Source organism: Equus asinus, chromosome 20 (genome assembly GCF_041296235.1).
Source record: "Equus asinus isolate D_3611 breed Donkey chromosome 20, EquAss-T2T_v2, whole genome shotgun sequence".
Lineage (NCBI taxonomy): Eukaryota > Metazoa > Chordata > Mammalia > Perissodactyla > Equidae > Equus > Equus asinus.
The window spans coordinates 113051812-113069324 of NC_091809.1; the positions used below are offsets into that span (position 1 = coordinate 113051812).

The 17513-nt window shown below is 36.0% G+C and overlaps 1 protein-coding gene across 1 annotated transcript in view; it reads right to left on the reverse strand.

The window, feature by feature from the left end:
* CCDC73 (coiled-coil domain containing 73) overlaps positions 1-17513 on the reverse strand; it is a 152768-nt gene that overhangs the window by 72162 nt on the left and 63093 nt on the right. The window contains exons 4-6 of the mRNA XM_014863229.3: positions 12147-12218; positions 10025-10060; positions 9033-9107 (exon numbers count right to left, since the gene is read on the reverse strand). Of these exons, the coding sequence (XP_014718715.3) occupies positions 9033-9107; positions 10025-10060; positions 12147-12218 (183 nt within the window). The remainder of the gene's footprint in view (positions 1-9032; positions 9108-10024; positions 10061-12146; positions 12219-17513) is intronic.

The window sequence follows — 17513 nt, forward strand, 5'->3', positions numbered from 1 at the left end:
GCACTCTGACACAAAAGCCAGACAAAGACACCAAAAGAAAAGAAAACTACAGGCCAATATCCCTGATGAAGATGAATGTAAAAGTCCTCAATAAAATTCTAGCAAACCAAATTCAACAGCACACTAAAAGAATCATACACCATGACCAAGTGGAATTTATCCCTGGGCTGCAAGGATGGTCCAACAATCCTTGGTCCAAGAATGGTGCAAATCAATCAGTGTGACACACCACATTAACAGAATGAAAGAAAAAAACCACATGGCCATCTCAATAGATGCAGAAAAAGCATTTGACAAAATCCAACATCTAGTCATAATAAGAAATCTCAACAAAACAGGTATACAAGGAACTTATCTCAACACATACAGGCCATATATAAAAAGTCCACAGTGGATATGATAATCAATCCAGTGTGAGCCAAGGGTGCCCATTCTCACAGTACTAGAACTCCCAGCCAGAGCAATTAGACAAAAAAAAGAAATAAAAGACATCCAAATCAGAAAGGAAGAAGTAAAATTATCTTTGTTTGAAGCTGACAATCAGATATGTAGAAAACCCTAAGGATTCAACAAAAAAACTGTTAGAACTAATACATGTATTCAGTAAAGTTGCAGGATACAAAATCAATGTACAAAAATTAGCCACATTTCTATACACAAACAACAAACTATCCAAAAACAAATTAAGAGAACAATCCCAGTGTGGTAACATCTTCATCATGGTGGAGTGAGCTGTTCCTTAAGTCTCTCCCCACTAAGATACTACCAGAAGGACATTCAATAACCAACAGAGGATACCCACTCAGCACAACAGAACGTCTACACCACCTACGCAGCCATACGTCTGAAGGTGCAGGTACTGGATCCCCACAAAGCAGTGGAAAGAGGTGAGTAGATCTCCTCCTCCAAAGTGGTAGAAATCTAGGTTGCAGGTTGACATGCAGCAGCTGGTGTGCAACTGTGGGAGGAGGTGAGGAGAAGGCAGGCCTCCGTGTGAACACTTTTGCTTTTGGATCTGTATGCTAGGCCAGAGGAATGCTCCACACTGAGGCAGCTTGGTCACCATGTGGGCAGACCCACCAAGCCCAGCAGCCCAGGCACTGGTGAGTGCAAAGCCAGCTCGTGTGTGCATGAACAAGGGTGCTCCTCCACTCCCCTTCCCTCCCACATGGCACACCAACTTCGCTGGTCAGCCAGGGTAGTGGACCCATGCCAGAACGCCTGCACCTGTGTGTGTGATCCGCCAGGCAGTGGCAGCCAGTGGGCTGACACAGACAGATCCTATCAGCACAGCTTCCAGCAGACAGGCACAACTTCCAGTAGATGTGGCAAGTTCAAAAAACACACCTCCTGCCCCCGCCAAGGGTGGCAGGTGGAATTTGCAACCAGATATTACCACTATGCAGCAGCAAAGGTATACTTTGTCAAACACCATGAAGAAATACATTAACACTCCAGATCAGGTGCAAAATGACAAGGTTCCAGAAACCAATCCTGAAGTCACAGAAATTTACAATCCAAGTGACAGAGAATTCAAAATAGTTATCATAAAGAAACTCAACAAGTTATAAGAAAACTCAAAAGGCAGTTCAACGAATTCAGGAATAAAATTAAGGAGTACAAGGAATTCTTCATGAAAGAGACTGAAACTCAAAAAAAAAAAAACAGAAATGCTGGAGATGAACACAATGAATGAGCTAAAAAACAATATAGAAACCTTAAAAAACAGAGCTACATTATGGAAGATAGAATTAGTAATTTAGAGAACAGAAATATAGGAAGGCTTCAGGTGGAGGAGAGAGAATTAAGACTTGAAAAAAATGAAGATATGCTCCAAGAAGTATCAGACTCAATTAGAAAATGAAACATAAGGATTACAGGCATTCCAGAGGGAAAAGGGAGAGAGAAAGGAGCAGAGAGTTTGTTCAAAGAAATAATAGCTGAGAACTTCTCAAACCTGGGGAAGGAACTGGTGTTACATGTAAATGAAACTAACAGAACTCCTAATTACATTAATGCAAAAAGACCCTCTCCAGGTATATATTAGTAAAACTGGCAAAAGTCAATGACAAAGAAAAAATATCAAGGGCAGCAAAGCAAAAGAGATTAATCTACAAAGGAACCCCTATCAGGCTTTCAGCAGACTTCTCAGCAGAAACTTTACAGGCTAGGAGACAGCAGAATGATATATTCAAAACACTAAAAGACAAAAACTTTCAGCTAAGCATATTTTATCCAGCGAAACTATCCTTCAGATACAATGGAGAAATAAAAATTTTCCCAGATAAACAAAAGCTGAGGGAATTCATTGCTACTAGACTCCCCCTACAGGAAATGATCAAGAATAGCCTCACCCCTGAAACAAAAAGGAAAAGGTTTACAAAGCCTTGAGCAAGGAGATAAATAGATAAAATCAGAAAATTGCAGCTCTCTATCAGAACAGGTTAGCAAACACTTAATTATAACAGTAAAGATAAGGGAGAGGAAAGCATAAAAAATAATTATAAACACTTCATTTTAATCATAAACTTATAATACAAAATGAAGTAAGTTGTGACAACAATAATTTAGACAGGGAAGAGGAAAGGGATGGAACATGCTTAGGCTAATGGAAATAAGAGGCTATCAGAAAACAGACTATCTCATCTACGAGATCTTTTATACAAACCTCATGGTAACCACTAGACAAAAAATCAGAACAGAGATACAAATTATAACTAAAGAGAAAACTGAGAAAACCATTACAGAAAATCACCAAACTGAAATGGCAGTTGGAAATACATGGGAAGAGAAACAAGAGAAATACAGAACAACCAGAAAACAAGAGATAAAATGACAGTATTAAGCTCTCATATATTAATAATCATCTAAATGTAAATGGATTGACTTCACCAACGAAAAGAAAGAGTGGCTGGATGGATTAAAAAACAAGACCCAACAACATGCTACCTGCAGGAAACACATCTCAGCTCTAAAGACAAAACACAGGCTCACAGTGAAGGGATGAAAATACTCGAAGCAAACAGCAAACAAAAGAAAGCAGGTGTTGCCATACTTACATCAGACAATGTAGACTTCAAGATAAAAATGACAATGAGAGACAAAGAGGAACACCGTACAATGATAAAATGGACATTCCACCAAGAGGACATAATACTTATAAATATATATGCACCTAACATAGGAGCACCAAAGCACATAAAGCAACTATTAACAGACCTAAAGGCAGAAATTGACAGCAACACAATAATAACAGGGGAACTCAACACCCCGCTTACATCAATGGATAGATCATCCAGACAGAAAGTCAACAAGGAAATAGTGGAATTAAATGAAAAACTAGACCAGATTGACTTAATAGATATAGAAATAGAACATTCCATCAAAAAACAGCAAAATACACATTCTTCTCAAGTCCACATGGAACATTCTCAAAGATAGACCATATGTTCGGAAACAAGGTAAGCCTCAATAAATTTAAGAAAATTAAAATCATACCAAGCATCTTTTCTGACCATAATGCTATGAAACTAGAAATCAACTACAAAAAGCAGCTGAGAGAGTCACAAATATGTGGACACTAAACAACATGCCACTGACAACCAATGGATTAAGGAAGAAAGCAAAGGAGAAATTAAAAATATCTGGAGAAAATGAAAATGAAAATACATCATACTAACTCTTATGGGATGCAATAAAAGTAGTTTTAACAGGGAAACAGAGCAATACAGGCTTAGCTCAACAAACAAGAAAAATCTCAAATAATCTTAAACTACACCTAAAAGAACTAGAAAAAGAACAAACAAATCCCAAAGTCAGAAGAAGGAGGGAAATAATAAAAATTAGAGCAGAAATCAATGAAATTGAAACCAAAAAACAACAGAAAGGATCAATGAACTGAGAGCTGGTTCTTTGAGAAGATAAACAAAATTGACAAACCCTTGGGCAGACTCACTATGGAAAAAAGAAAAAGGCTCAAATAAATAAAATTATAAATGAAAGAGACGAAATTACAACAGATATCACAGAAACACAAAGGATTATAAGAGAATACTATGAAAAACTGTATGCCAGGGGCTGGCTCCGAGGCCGGGTGGTTGGGTTCGTGCGCTCCGCTGCAGGCGGCCCAGTGTTTCGTTGGTTCGAGTGCTGGGCGCAGACATGGCGCTGCTCATGGAACCATGCTGGGGCAGCGTCCCACGTGCCACAACTGGAGGGACCCACAACGAAGAATATGCAGCTATGTACTGGGGGGCTTTGGGGAGAAAAAGGAAAAAAAAAAATCTTTTTTAAAAAAAAACAAAAAACTGTATGCCAACAAACTGGATAGCCTACAAAAAAGGAATAAATTCTTAGACTCATATAACCCCCTAAAACTGAATCAAGAAGAAATAGAGAATTTGAATAGACCGATCACAAATAAAAAGATTGAAACAGTAATCAAAAACCTTACAAAAAACAAAACCCAGGACCAAATGGCTTCTCTGGAGAATTCTACCAAACATTCACAGAAGATTTAATACCTATCCTTCTCAAACTATTCCAAAAAACTGAAGAAGACAGAATGCTTCCTAACTCATTCTATGAGGCCAACATCACTCTGATCCCAAAACCAGACAAGGACAACACAAAGAAGGAAAATTAAGGGCCAATATCACTGATGAACATGGCTGAAAAAATCCTCAACAAAATATTGGCAAACCAAACACAGCAATACATTAAAAGGATCATATACTATAATCAAGTGGGATTTATACCAGGGATGCAGGCATGGTTCAACCTCCACAAATCAATCAATGTGATACACCACATTAACAAAATGAGGAATAAAAACCACATGATCATCACAATAGATGGAGAGAAAGCATTTGACAAGATCCAACATCCATTCATGATAAATAAATGGATCTCAATAAAATGGGTATAAAGGGAAAGTACTTCAAGAAAATAAAGGCCATATACAACAAATCCACAGCCAACATCATACTCAACAGGGAAAAACTGAAAGTCATCCCTCTGAGAACAGGAACAAGGCAAGGGGGTCCACTCTCACCACTCTTATTCAATATAGTACTGGAAGTTTTGGCCAGAGCAATTAGGCAAGAAAAAGAAATAAAAGGTATGCAAATTGGAAAGGAAGAAGTGAAACTCTCGCTGTTTGCAGACAACATGATTCTATATTTAGAGAAAACTCTAAGGAATCCATCAGAAAACTATTAGAAATAACCAAGAAATACAGCAAAGTTTCAGGACACAAAATCAACTTACAAAAATCAGTTGCATTTCTATACTCTAATAACAAACTAGCAGAAAGAGAACTCAAGAATACAATCCCATAAACAATGCAAGAAAAAGAATAAAATATCTAGGAATAAATTTAACCACAGAGGTGAAATACTTATACACTGAAAACTATGAGACATCATTGAAAGAAACTGAAGATGACATAGAGAAATGGAAAGATATTCCATGCACATGGATTGGAAGAATAAACATAGTTAAAATGTCCATACTACCTAAACGTATCCACAGATTCAATGCAATCCCAGTCAGAATCCCAATGACATTCTCCATGGAAAGAGAACAAAGAATCCTAAAATTAATACAAAACCAAAGACCCTGAATAGCCAAAGCAATCCTGAGAAAAAAGAACAGAGCTGGAGGCATCACAATCCCTAAGTTCAAAATGTACACAAAACAGCATGCTACTGGTACAAAAACAGACACATAGATCAATGGAAGAGAACTGAAAGCCCAGAAATAAAACCACACATCTATGGACAGCTAATCTTCAACAAAGGAGCCAAGAACATACAATGGAGAAAGGAAAGTCTCTTCAATAAATGGTGCTGGGAAAACTGAACAGCCACATGCAAAAGAATGAAAATAAACCATACACAAAAATTAATACAAAATGGATTAAAGACTTGGAGGTTAAGACCTGAAACCATCAAACTCCTAGAAGAAAATATAGGCAGTACACTCTTTGACATCAGTCTTAGCAGCATCCTTCAAATACCATGTCTACTCAGGCATGGGAAACAAAAGAAAAAATAAATGGACCACATCATACTAAAGAGCTTCTGCAAGGCAAAGGAAACCAGGAACAAAATGAAAAAACAATTCACCAACTGGGAGAAAATATTGCAAATATATATCCAACAAGCAGTTAATTTCCAAAATATATAAAGAGCTCATACAACTCAACAACAACAAACAACGCGATCAAAAACTGGGCAGACGATATGAACAGATATTTTTCCAAAGAATATATACAGTTGGCCAACAGGTACATGAAAAGATGTTCAACATCACTAATCATTAGGGAAATGCAAATCAAAACTACAATGAGATATCACTTTACACTTGTTAGAATGGCTATAATTACCAAGACAAAACATAACACATGTTGGAGAGGATGTGGAGAAAAGGGAACCCTCTTACATTCCTGGTGGGAATGCAAACTGGTGAAGTCACTATGTAAAACAGTATGGAGATTTCTCAAAAAATTAAAAATAGAAATACCATATGATCCAGCTATCCCATTAGGGGGTATTTATCCAAAGAACTTGAAATCAACAATTCAAAGAGACTTATGTACCCCTATGTTCACTGCAGCATTATTCACAACAGCCAAGATATGGAAGCAACCCAAGTGCCCATTGACTGATGACTGAATAAAGATGTAGTACATATATACAATGGAATACTACTCAGCCATTAAAAAAAGACAAAATTTTCCCATTTGCAACAACATGGATGGACCTTGAGGGTATTATGTTAAGCAAAATAAGCCAGACAGAGAAAGACAAACACTACACAATTTCACTCATGTGGAAGATAAACAAACACTTAGACAAAGAGAACAGATTAGTGGTTGCCAGAGGGGATGGGGGCTGGGAGTTGGGTGAAAGGGGTAAAGGGGCACCTATATATGGTGATGGATAAATTAGACTATTGGTGGTGACCATGATGCAGTCTATACAGAAACTGATAAAGAATGTACACCTGAAATTTCACAATGTTATAAACCATTACGACCTCAATAAAACAATTTTTTAGAACAGAAAAAGAAAATCCTAAGAATAAAATATTTAGGAATAAATGTAATCAAAGTGGTAAAAGACTTGTACACCAAATATTATAAAAAATTGATGAAGAAAATTTAAAAAGACAGATACATGGAAAGACATCTTGTGTTCATGGATGGAAGAATTAATGTTGTTTAAATGTCCATATTGCCCAAAGTGATCTACAGATTCAATGTAATCACTATCAAAATCACAACAGCAATCTCTACAGAAATAGACAATGCAATCCTAAAATCCATATGGAACCACGGAAGACCCTGAAGAGCCAGAGCAATCTTGAGGAAGATAAACAGCTGGAGGTATCATGCTTCCTGATTTCAAAACACATTTCAAAGCTACAGTAATCAAAACAGTATGGTACTGGCATAAAAATAGATATATTGACCAATGGAACAGAATAAACAGCCCAGAAACAAATGCATCCATCTATGGCCAACTGATCTTCGACCACGGTGCCCAGAATAAATAATGGGGAAAGGATAGTCTTCAACAAATGGTGTTGGAAAAACTGGATATCGAAATGCAGAAGAATGAAACTAGACCCTTATCTCACACCATATACAAATCTCATACCACATACAAAAATCAATTCAAAATGGATTAAAGACTTAAATATAAGAGCTGAAACTGTAAAACTACTAAAAGAAAACACAGGAAAAGAGCTTCTTGACATTAATCTGGGCAATGATCTTTTTGGATATGACACCAAAAGCACAGGCAACAAAAGCAAAAATAGACAAACGAGATTGCACAGAACTAAAAGGCTTCTGCACAGCAAAGAAAATAATCAAGAGTGAAAAGCCAACCTACAGAATGGGAGAAACATTCTCAAACCATATATATGATTAATGGTTAATATCCAACATATACCAAAAACACACACTCAACAGCAAAAAACCCAAATAATCCAATTAAAAAATGGGCTGAGGAACTGAATAGACATTTCTCAAAAGAAGACATACAAATGGGCAACAGATATATAAAAACGTGCTCAACCTCACTAATCATCAGGGAAATGCAAATCAAACCCAAAACGAGGTATTCTCCTCACACCTATTAGAACGGCTATGATCAAAAAACAAGAGACAACAGAGGTGGTGAGGATGTGGAGAAAAGGGAACCCTTATACTACCTTAATTAGACTAAAGGAAGAAAATTCATCATCTGCTTAAACAAATTCACACTATGGTGTGAATTACGTGGTAAAGGGAGTGGCCATCAGAATCCTTCCGTTGTAAAAATAGATTTTGCTCTGTCATTAATGTTATCTTTAGGGTGATACTTTGAAATCATGTGACTATCTTCTCCCCCAACAATCTTTATTTTACTCTTTTTCTCGTTTTATTTTTTGTCTTCCTCACTGGAACATAAGCTCCACAAGGGCAGAGATTTTTGTCCTTTTTATTCATTGCTGTATCCCCAGTGCTTAGAACAGTGCTTGGCACATAGATCTTCAATAAATATTCAGTGAATGAATCATTGTTAGTTGTATACCTCTGTATTCTCTATGAGACCAGGAACAACATAAAGGCAAAAGTGATGTTTTCTTCATTTTTATATTTGCAGAAAATAAGCACAGTACTTAGCAAATAATAATGACTAAATTAATGCTATTTTATTTTAATTTTTACAGACTATGGTAAATCAGTCATAATATATAGGACTGACTTCTTTTCCTCATCTATAAAGTGTCAAAAATAATATATATCTAATTACATTACTGTAAGAATAATGAAAGTTATTTTAATATTTCTTTTTAAAATGAAAGATGAAGCAAAAATCCTAATTTGAAATTCAAAGTTTTCAGGAAAAATCATTAAATAATGTATTATATGACATATGAATTTTTGTCTGCTTTGCTAGCTTACATGTTTAATGATGTTTTAGTGATACAATGCTAAAATACCGAACTACTTTTTAAGCAATACTAAGTTACTTTACCTGTAGTGCTTTTAATGTTTCCTTCAATCCTTCTATTTCTTTTTCTTTTATTTCTGTAGCAAGTTGATATTTTCCCTTAATTAAAAAACTATTTCAGTATCTTCCAATGTAAATGACATTATTCATGGGGAAAATATAAAGGCTCAAGGAGCAAAATCTCAACTTTAAACCCAAAACTTCACAGGCTTTAAACCTGTATCTGCACTACAACATACATTTCTAATGACTTCAAAATATCATAAAATTACAATAAGACCTATATAAGATCACAAATATCATGAAATGGGAATTATTACAACAACAAATCATTTTATCAGTAGAGCATTCCTGATAACTTACAGACACAATATAATTATTTAATTCATATAGCAAGAATAAATACATTCTAATTAGTAACATATAAGTACATTTGTCTTATAAATACATGGGAGAATTTTTTAAAGTCTTTTGCTAAAAATAAAAAACTATAAATTATTAATATTCTAAATGATATGTCCTTTAATATAATAAAACCATGTATTAACTATTAAATACTAGAGAAAATATTTAATGCAGATGAATTTCTAGGATTGTTTGGAGTTGTGTCCTTTTCCAGTCTGTCTACATCCAGATGCAAATCATTTTAATGTTTTTTAAAGAAGGTAATTACATTGAAAAAGCACTAATAATATATTATACTTGATAGAAACATTGCAGTAAAATGGAAAGAGCATTAACTTGGGGGCTGACGAGATGTGAGTTCTAGTCCTAACTGTGCCTCTTCAAAATGGGAGCTTCAGCAAGTCATTTAATCTTACTAGGCCTCAGTATTCTCAAGTGTAAACTAACAGAGGTCAGGTAACATAATTCCCTTGAGTCCTTTCTGCTTCTAAGATTTTAAGCAAGTAACAACCTTCCTTAGTTTATTACTAATGCTCCTTTCCATTATGGTGAAGAATTGATAATTAAACGCATTTAACAATACTTTAAATTATTAAAAAATTAATAAATACCTTTTCTTCTTCCAAGGTACACATCTTCATTTGCAACTGATAAACAATTTTAAAAATTAAAATACAGGTAAGTAAACTGTTAACAGTGATTTAAACTGGTCAGTGAAACTATAGAAATATTTTACATTCTATATTGTTTTAACTTAAGACAATATGAATATGCTTTTACATTGAGAAGATAATAAAAGATATAAAAGGGGGAGGGGAAGCCAGTCACCAAAGGAAATGAACAATTTAATCACACTGATTAGAGATACCAATCATCCCTGAAAATTTAGTTTTTCTCTCCAGAAGTTTTTTTCTTAAATGTTTCAATATTTTGCCATCTACTCACAAATAATAACATGTAACATTTTCTGCAGGCATACTTTTATAAAAAAAAAAATATCATTTGTATTTGCACTGACTGTATTTTCTGAAATTAAAAAAAAATCCGGGGCTGGCCCAGTGGCGCAGCAGTTAAGTACACACATTTTGCTTCAGCGGCCCGGGGTTCGCCGGTTCGGATCCCGGGTGCAGACATGGCACCGCTTGGCAAGCCATGCTATGACAGGCATCCCACATATAAAGTAGAGGAAGATGGGCACAGATGTTAGCTCAGGGCCAATCTTCCTCAGCAAAAAGTGGAGGATTGGCAGCAGTTAGCTCAGGGCTAATCTTCCTTAAAAATCCATGTGGCAGTCTAAGAAATAAATAATGACATTTTACAACAGAAAAACAAAAGTGAACATGCCAAAGAAAGCTAATTAAATATTCCAAGCAACGCAAGCATACTAGGCAAAGCTGTCAGGAAATAACATTTTTCTTTGGAACCTCTCTATCTCATTTTCCATATTCCTCACTTACATTCAAGAATCCTTTCTTTAAAAAAAACAATGGGCCAGCCCCAGTGGCCTAGTGGTTAAGCTCAGTGTGTTCTTCTTCAGGAGCCCGGTTTCAGTTCCCAGGTGTGGACCTACACCACTCATCTGTCAGTAGCCATGCTGTCACAGTGGCTCACATACAAAAAGAGGAAAATTGGCAACAGATGTTAGTTCTGGGTGAATCTTCCTCCGCAAGAAAAAAAAAGAAAGAAAGAAAACAAAAAAAAGCAAGGAAAAAAAGGACCCAAGCACTTTCTCCTCTACCCTTCAGATACCTAAATATTCTTACCTTTCCCCAAAGTCCCTTGTGATAACAGAAACATAGACTTGGTCTCTCCTAGAGAATACTAGGCTGTATATTTGGATTCTGCTTCCTTACCCTTCAATTAAAACTCCCATTACTTTGGTGAGGCCAATCTCAGACTAAAAGAAATAAATTTTATCATCTGCTTAAACAAAACGGTGTGAATTACCAATAACCCTAACCCACCAGTGATTTATATTATATAGGTTTATTTCTTTTTATGCATTTCTCTTTCTAAATACACACCTGTATGGAGATGAAGACAAAAAAGAGGGAAGGAAAAAGGAAGAAAAAATGGTGATGTTGAGATGACCACAGGGAAAACATTTCTAGAGGACATGTTCCATGAGCACACTTCTTACACTTACATTTTCTAACTAGGACTGATGAAAAATTTGAGGTAGTAAAGAACAGCTATAGAATTTAAAATAACTGAAGGAGCTGCTATTCATTTCTTTAACATCTTTTTCTTTTCTATTTTCTACTATTTCTTCATTGCTGACAGTATTTATGGAGGCTTCACTGCATGATAATCGCATCTCCTCATCCTTCACATCTCCCTACTTGCCTCTCAGCTTTTCATCAGTGTTATAATTCTGGCATGGGTAAAGGAGTAATGTGGAAAAGATTAAGATCCTAGGTACTCTTATCAAAGAGAGACAGGGAGAAGATAAAGAAAGAACAAGAACACACACATCACTAACCTGATTTATTTAGGACAGACAAAAACACACCTCCAAGAACATAGTTTTTTGTATTTCTCTCCTTAACTAACTCATTCTACATTACACTTTTTTTATGAGTTGTGATGCAAAATAACTTTATTCATTTCCTGCTTCCAATAATATCCTTTTCGTCTTCAGTGAGTAGAGAGAACAACTTATAATATTCATTGCGGGGGGGGGGGAAGTGCAGTATTTAAAACCGCAGTGTTTGTCTATCCTTATGAAATTACCTGCTTTTTAAAAACTGTCATTGCTTCTTTGTGTTGCTTTGCTAATGTTTCCTTTTGATTCCGAAGAGTTTCCTATTTTAAAAATTATGAAAAGTTAAAACATAAATTCTAGCAACTCTTTTAAATTTTAATTAACAATTTAAACAAAAATTAAACATATTTGTATATATTATTTTATGCTCTTGAAATGCAACTTTAAACCAATTTTATGAGTTTTTAACTGTCACGGAATTAGCATACAATAAAATTGCTCCCAGTTGCTTATTCATGATAAAATACATTGCTTTTTAAATTTTTAAACTCTGAACATAGATTGCTCCAAAGTTTTCTTCAAGAAAATATCTTTCATCAAAGGTATTAAAATGAACAATCCTAGTACACAAGCAGACTATTCTTAGTTACCAAAGAAACCTATTTTATTATCTAAGCACAAATGTTCACACGGCAACATATGATTCTTTAAATTCACCAAAATAATTTTTATGAAACCAAAACTACCAAAGGTCACTCTTGAAAAAAAATACATGATTCCATTTCTTTTTTTTCTCCCTGCTCCCCATTTTCGGTAGAAGTTGTATGTTCTGTCCTTTAGATTCAGGACGATCTTAAATTTTTTCTTCTATTTTTATCAAATAATTCTATAATTTTAAAAAATAGATCTAAAAGTGGCAAAAACTTTCCAAATGTTTGTTTTTGACTCTCTGTTTCTAAATATACATTGATTTATCAATTTAAAAAATTTACCTACTGACCTTCTATTATGATAGCTGGGAATTTAGCTTTCTTGTACAACCATTACCCTGCAACTCCTCCCTCTATTTTTCCAACAAAGTGATATAAAAATTGTGGCTTAAATATATAGTCAGTATTTATACTATTATGACTATGCAATTTTTATTCAGTGCTGAGCCATACAGTATACCATGACTACATTTCTATTCTCAAAGTTTTATTTTTCCTGAAGTTAGCAATTACTTTAAAATACTATCATTCCCACAGCTAATTTTAAAAAATAATAATGCCAGTTCCCAGATCTGTATCAACTGGCTCATATTCTCAGAGGAAAAAAAAATTGAATGGAAAAGGCAAGGTGAGAAGATCCCAAGAATGGCTGAGGGAATCCCAAACTGTACAGGAAACTAGACAGATTTAGAAAAGCTGTAGATGTTGGACAAAATCCTTCAGAGGCGATTGCCCAAAGTTTTTCCTGTGAAAATAAATTCGACCTAATCCACTCCTGTAAGCAAGGAAAAGAATAAGTTTATTGGAGACCTCAGGGATATGTTCTTTGAAGACTAGATTCTGAAGGTACATGTAACCTCCAGCTCTCTCCTCACTTTCTGTGAACAGCCTTAAATCCAGCAATAGAAGCTTTACTACGCAACAGAAACTGGCATGAGAAATAGCCAAATCTTCAAAAAGACTTAGAACAAAGGCAGAATAAATGGATGGCCTTATAGATCAAACTTAATGCTCCCAACTGCAGTCATCAAGCACCGGAGGAGTGAGTGTCTTGGTAAAGGTACTTGTAGACGCTTATTATAAGCAGAACTGCAGTCCAAAGCCTAATACAGAAAGGATGAGTCCTACCCTTTATCAGTCTTCAAATACTGTTCTCCCCCAGTCAAGAAACTCAACTGGGTGAAAATAAAGATTTGTTCAAGACATCAAAGTCATAAGTAAAATAACCATTGCCCCAGTTCTTTGTAATAGTGAGTCCAAATACTATTTTATCTTCAGTGCTACCTGACTCTACAGATTTTACCACTATAAATATGTGTTCTGCTTTCTATACTGTCCCTTTAGATCAAGTTAGTTTCACCTGTTTGTTTTGTCCTGGGATAGTCAACAATTTACCTGGAGAGTCAGGGCTCAGGGGTTTACTGAGGAACCTTAAGGACCTTAAATTTCCCTGTAACTCTACCCTTATACAATACGTGGGCAAGTTTTTGCTATGTTCTAAAGATGAGGAGAGCTCTAAGACTGACTCCAGTCATCCACTTACTGTTTTAGCTCAGAAAAGGCATGAAAATTCCAAAGAAAATTTAGAATTTTGTCATAATAAAGTACATTATTTAGGGTATGATGTATCCCAAGGAGGTAAATCTATCATTCCTGATAAATAATAAGCCATTCAATACTTTCCAAGGCTGGTTACTAAGAGACAATTAAGAAATTTTCTGGATTTCACTGGCTACTGCAGACATTGAGTTCCAAACATCTCCAAAATTGATACATCTCTATATAATTTAAGTCCTCAATAATGGAACCTCTCCCTTAGGAACTTAAACATGAACACGAATTTTTTATTTAAAAGTAACTGTTCAATAGTCACCCCCCTCTCCTCCCCCCCCCCCACCCCGCCACTGAGGCCTTTCTAATTGTCATAAAACTTTCTATTTGTGTCTCAACAATGTTGGCAAGCCCTTAATACTCTAACACAACACCAAAGCTATCATCAGGGTCCAGCTCTTACTACAATCTCCCCTGGACCCAGGGCAAAAGCCTACTCCTTATCTAAGGACAATATTAGCTGTAGCCAAACTAGTAGAGGCCTCTATTGCCTTGGTTTAAGGGTCTGATGGTTCTGTATAACGTACAATCCTTGTTGCTTAATGAAAACACATTTTCAGCAAGCAGGCTTACCTCCTATGAACTTTTATTACTTTCTCTCTTATGTATTCCTACTCAGTGCTATACTTTAAAGCCTGCTACTCTTTCCCCATTACCCAAAGAAAGGGAATTCTATGAGATCTAGCCTCTGCCAAGCAATGACTCTGCCTCAAACAGATCTATGAGAAACTCCATCTGGAAAATCTGTTTAATCTTGCTTGTTGACAGATCATTTTTTGAAACTGAAATGGGGAAATATCAGGCAGAATACACTGCAACAGTCTCAAACAACTCCTAAAATAGGACTCCTTACCAGAGGTAAAATCAGCCCAGATGACAGAACTTATCCCACTTAGCAGAGCTTGCCAATTGTCAAGAGAAATGACAGTTAATATAACACTAATATCAGGATATGCCTTTTGGAGTAGTCCATGATTCTGGAATATTGTAGAAACAATGAAGGTTTCCAACCTCAGTAGGAATCCCAATGTAAAACGGCCAACCGTTTTAAGTGCTCTAATGCTTCCTAAGGAGGTAGCTGTCATAAAGCCATACTAAAAGGGATAACATGAAGGCTAAAGGAAATGTCCTCATTTATCTTTATGACACATGGGCAGCTCTCAGTCAGGACCTGGCCCTTATGATACTCCAAAAAGCCAAATCTTTGTAGAGATTTCAAAATGCTATTTTGGAATACCCATGACTGGCTTCAGAATTTGAAAAAAATACATGATTGCAAATTACAAAATAATCTCTGGCATTTTTAGGAGAGACAATTTGTGGCACCAGAGAACCTCAATGGAACTTCGCAAAAATTTTTACAAGAAACTGCCCATCAGAGCAAGGACACACTAAAATTCTACTAGCATTGGCGAGAAAATTCTTCTAGGACTGCTGAACATGTCTCTGGGACACGTCTCATTTGTCTCCAGCACAATCCTGGTATAAACTGTTATCCTTGGAAACCCAAGCTTCAGGATCCCATTGAACATGTCCAAATGGATTTCCTAAAATTAACCCATGCAGTGGGTTCTGAATGTGTTCTGACCATTGCTTGCTACTTCTCTGGGTGGACTGAAACTTTTTCTTGCCAGAGAGCTACAATTATGAGAGTAGAAAAAATAACTTGATTTTGTGTTCCCAACCTACGCATCTCCAGTGACAGAGGCACTCATTTTACTGAGACTGCTATTAGAGAACTTTGCAAAGCCTTGTCATTTATTTAGAAATGTCATTGCCCCCATCATCTTCAATCTTGAGGAAAAACAGAGCTAATAGAATATTAAATCTGACACTTTTTTCTTTTATTATGATAGTTTACAACCTTGTGAAATTTCAGTTGTATATTATTGTTAGTCACGTTGTAGGTACACCACTTCACCCTTTGTGCCCTCCCCCAAACCCCTTTCCCCTGGTAACCACCAATCAGTTCTCTTTGTCTATATGTTATCTTCCACCTATGAGTTGAGTCATACAGAGTTCGTCTTTCTCTATCTGGCTTATTTCACTTAACATAATACCCTCAGGGTCCATCCATGTTGTTGTGAATGAGACGATTTTGTCCTTTCTATGGCTGACTAGTATTCCATTGTATATATATACCATATCTTCTTTATCCAATCATCAGTTGCTGGGCACTTAGGTTGCTTCCACGTCTTGGCTATTGTAAATAATGCTGCAATGAACACAGGGGTGCATGGGACTTTTGGAATTGCTGATTTCAGGTTCTTAGGATAGATATCCAGTAGTGGGATAGCTGGGTCATAAGGTATTTCTATTTTTAATTTTTTGAGAAATCTCCATACTGTTTTCCATAGTGGATGCACCAGTTTGCACTCCCACCAACAGTGTATGACGGTTCCTTTTTCTCCACAATCTCTCCAACATTTGTCACTTTTGGTTTTGGATATTTTTGCCATTCTAACAGGTGTAAGGTGATATCTTAGTGTAGTTTTGATTTGCATTTCCCTGACGATTAGTGATGATGAGCATCTTTCCATGTGTCTATTGGCCATCCTTATATCTTCTTTGGAGAAATGTCTGTTCATGTCCCCTGCCCATTTTTTGATCAGGTTGTTTGATTTTTTGTTGTTGAGCTGTGTGAGTTCTTCATATATTATGGAGATTAACCCTTTGTTGGATAAATAACTTGTAAATATTTTTTCCCAATTAGTGGGTTGTTTTTTTTGTTTCAATCCTGTTTTTCCTTGCCTTGAAGAAGCTCTTTAGTCTGATGAAGTCCCATTTGCTTATTCTTTCTATTGTTTCCCTCATCTGAGGGGTTATGGTGTCTGAAAAAATTCTTTTGAAACTGATGTCAAAGAGTGTACTGCCTATATTCTCTTCTAGAAGACTTATTGTTTCAGGCCTAATCTTTAGGTCTTTGATCCATTTTGAGTTTATTTCTTTGAATGATGAAAAAGAATGGTCAATTTTCATTCTTTTACATGTGGCTGTCCAGTTTTCCCACCACCATTTGTTGAAGAGACTTTCTTTTCTCCATTGTAGGTCCTCAGCATCTTTGTCGAAGATTAGCTGCCCATAGATGTGTGGTTCTATTTCTGGACTTTCAATTCTATTCCATTGATCCATGCACCTGTTTCTGTACCAGTACCATACTGTTTTGATTACTGTAGCTTTGTAGAATGCTTTGAAGTCAGGGATTGTGATGCCTCCGGCTTTGTTCTTCTTTCTCAGGATTGCTTTAGCAATTCGGGGTCTTTTGTTGCCCCATATATATTTTAGGATTCTTTG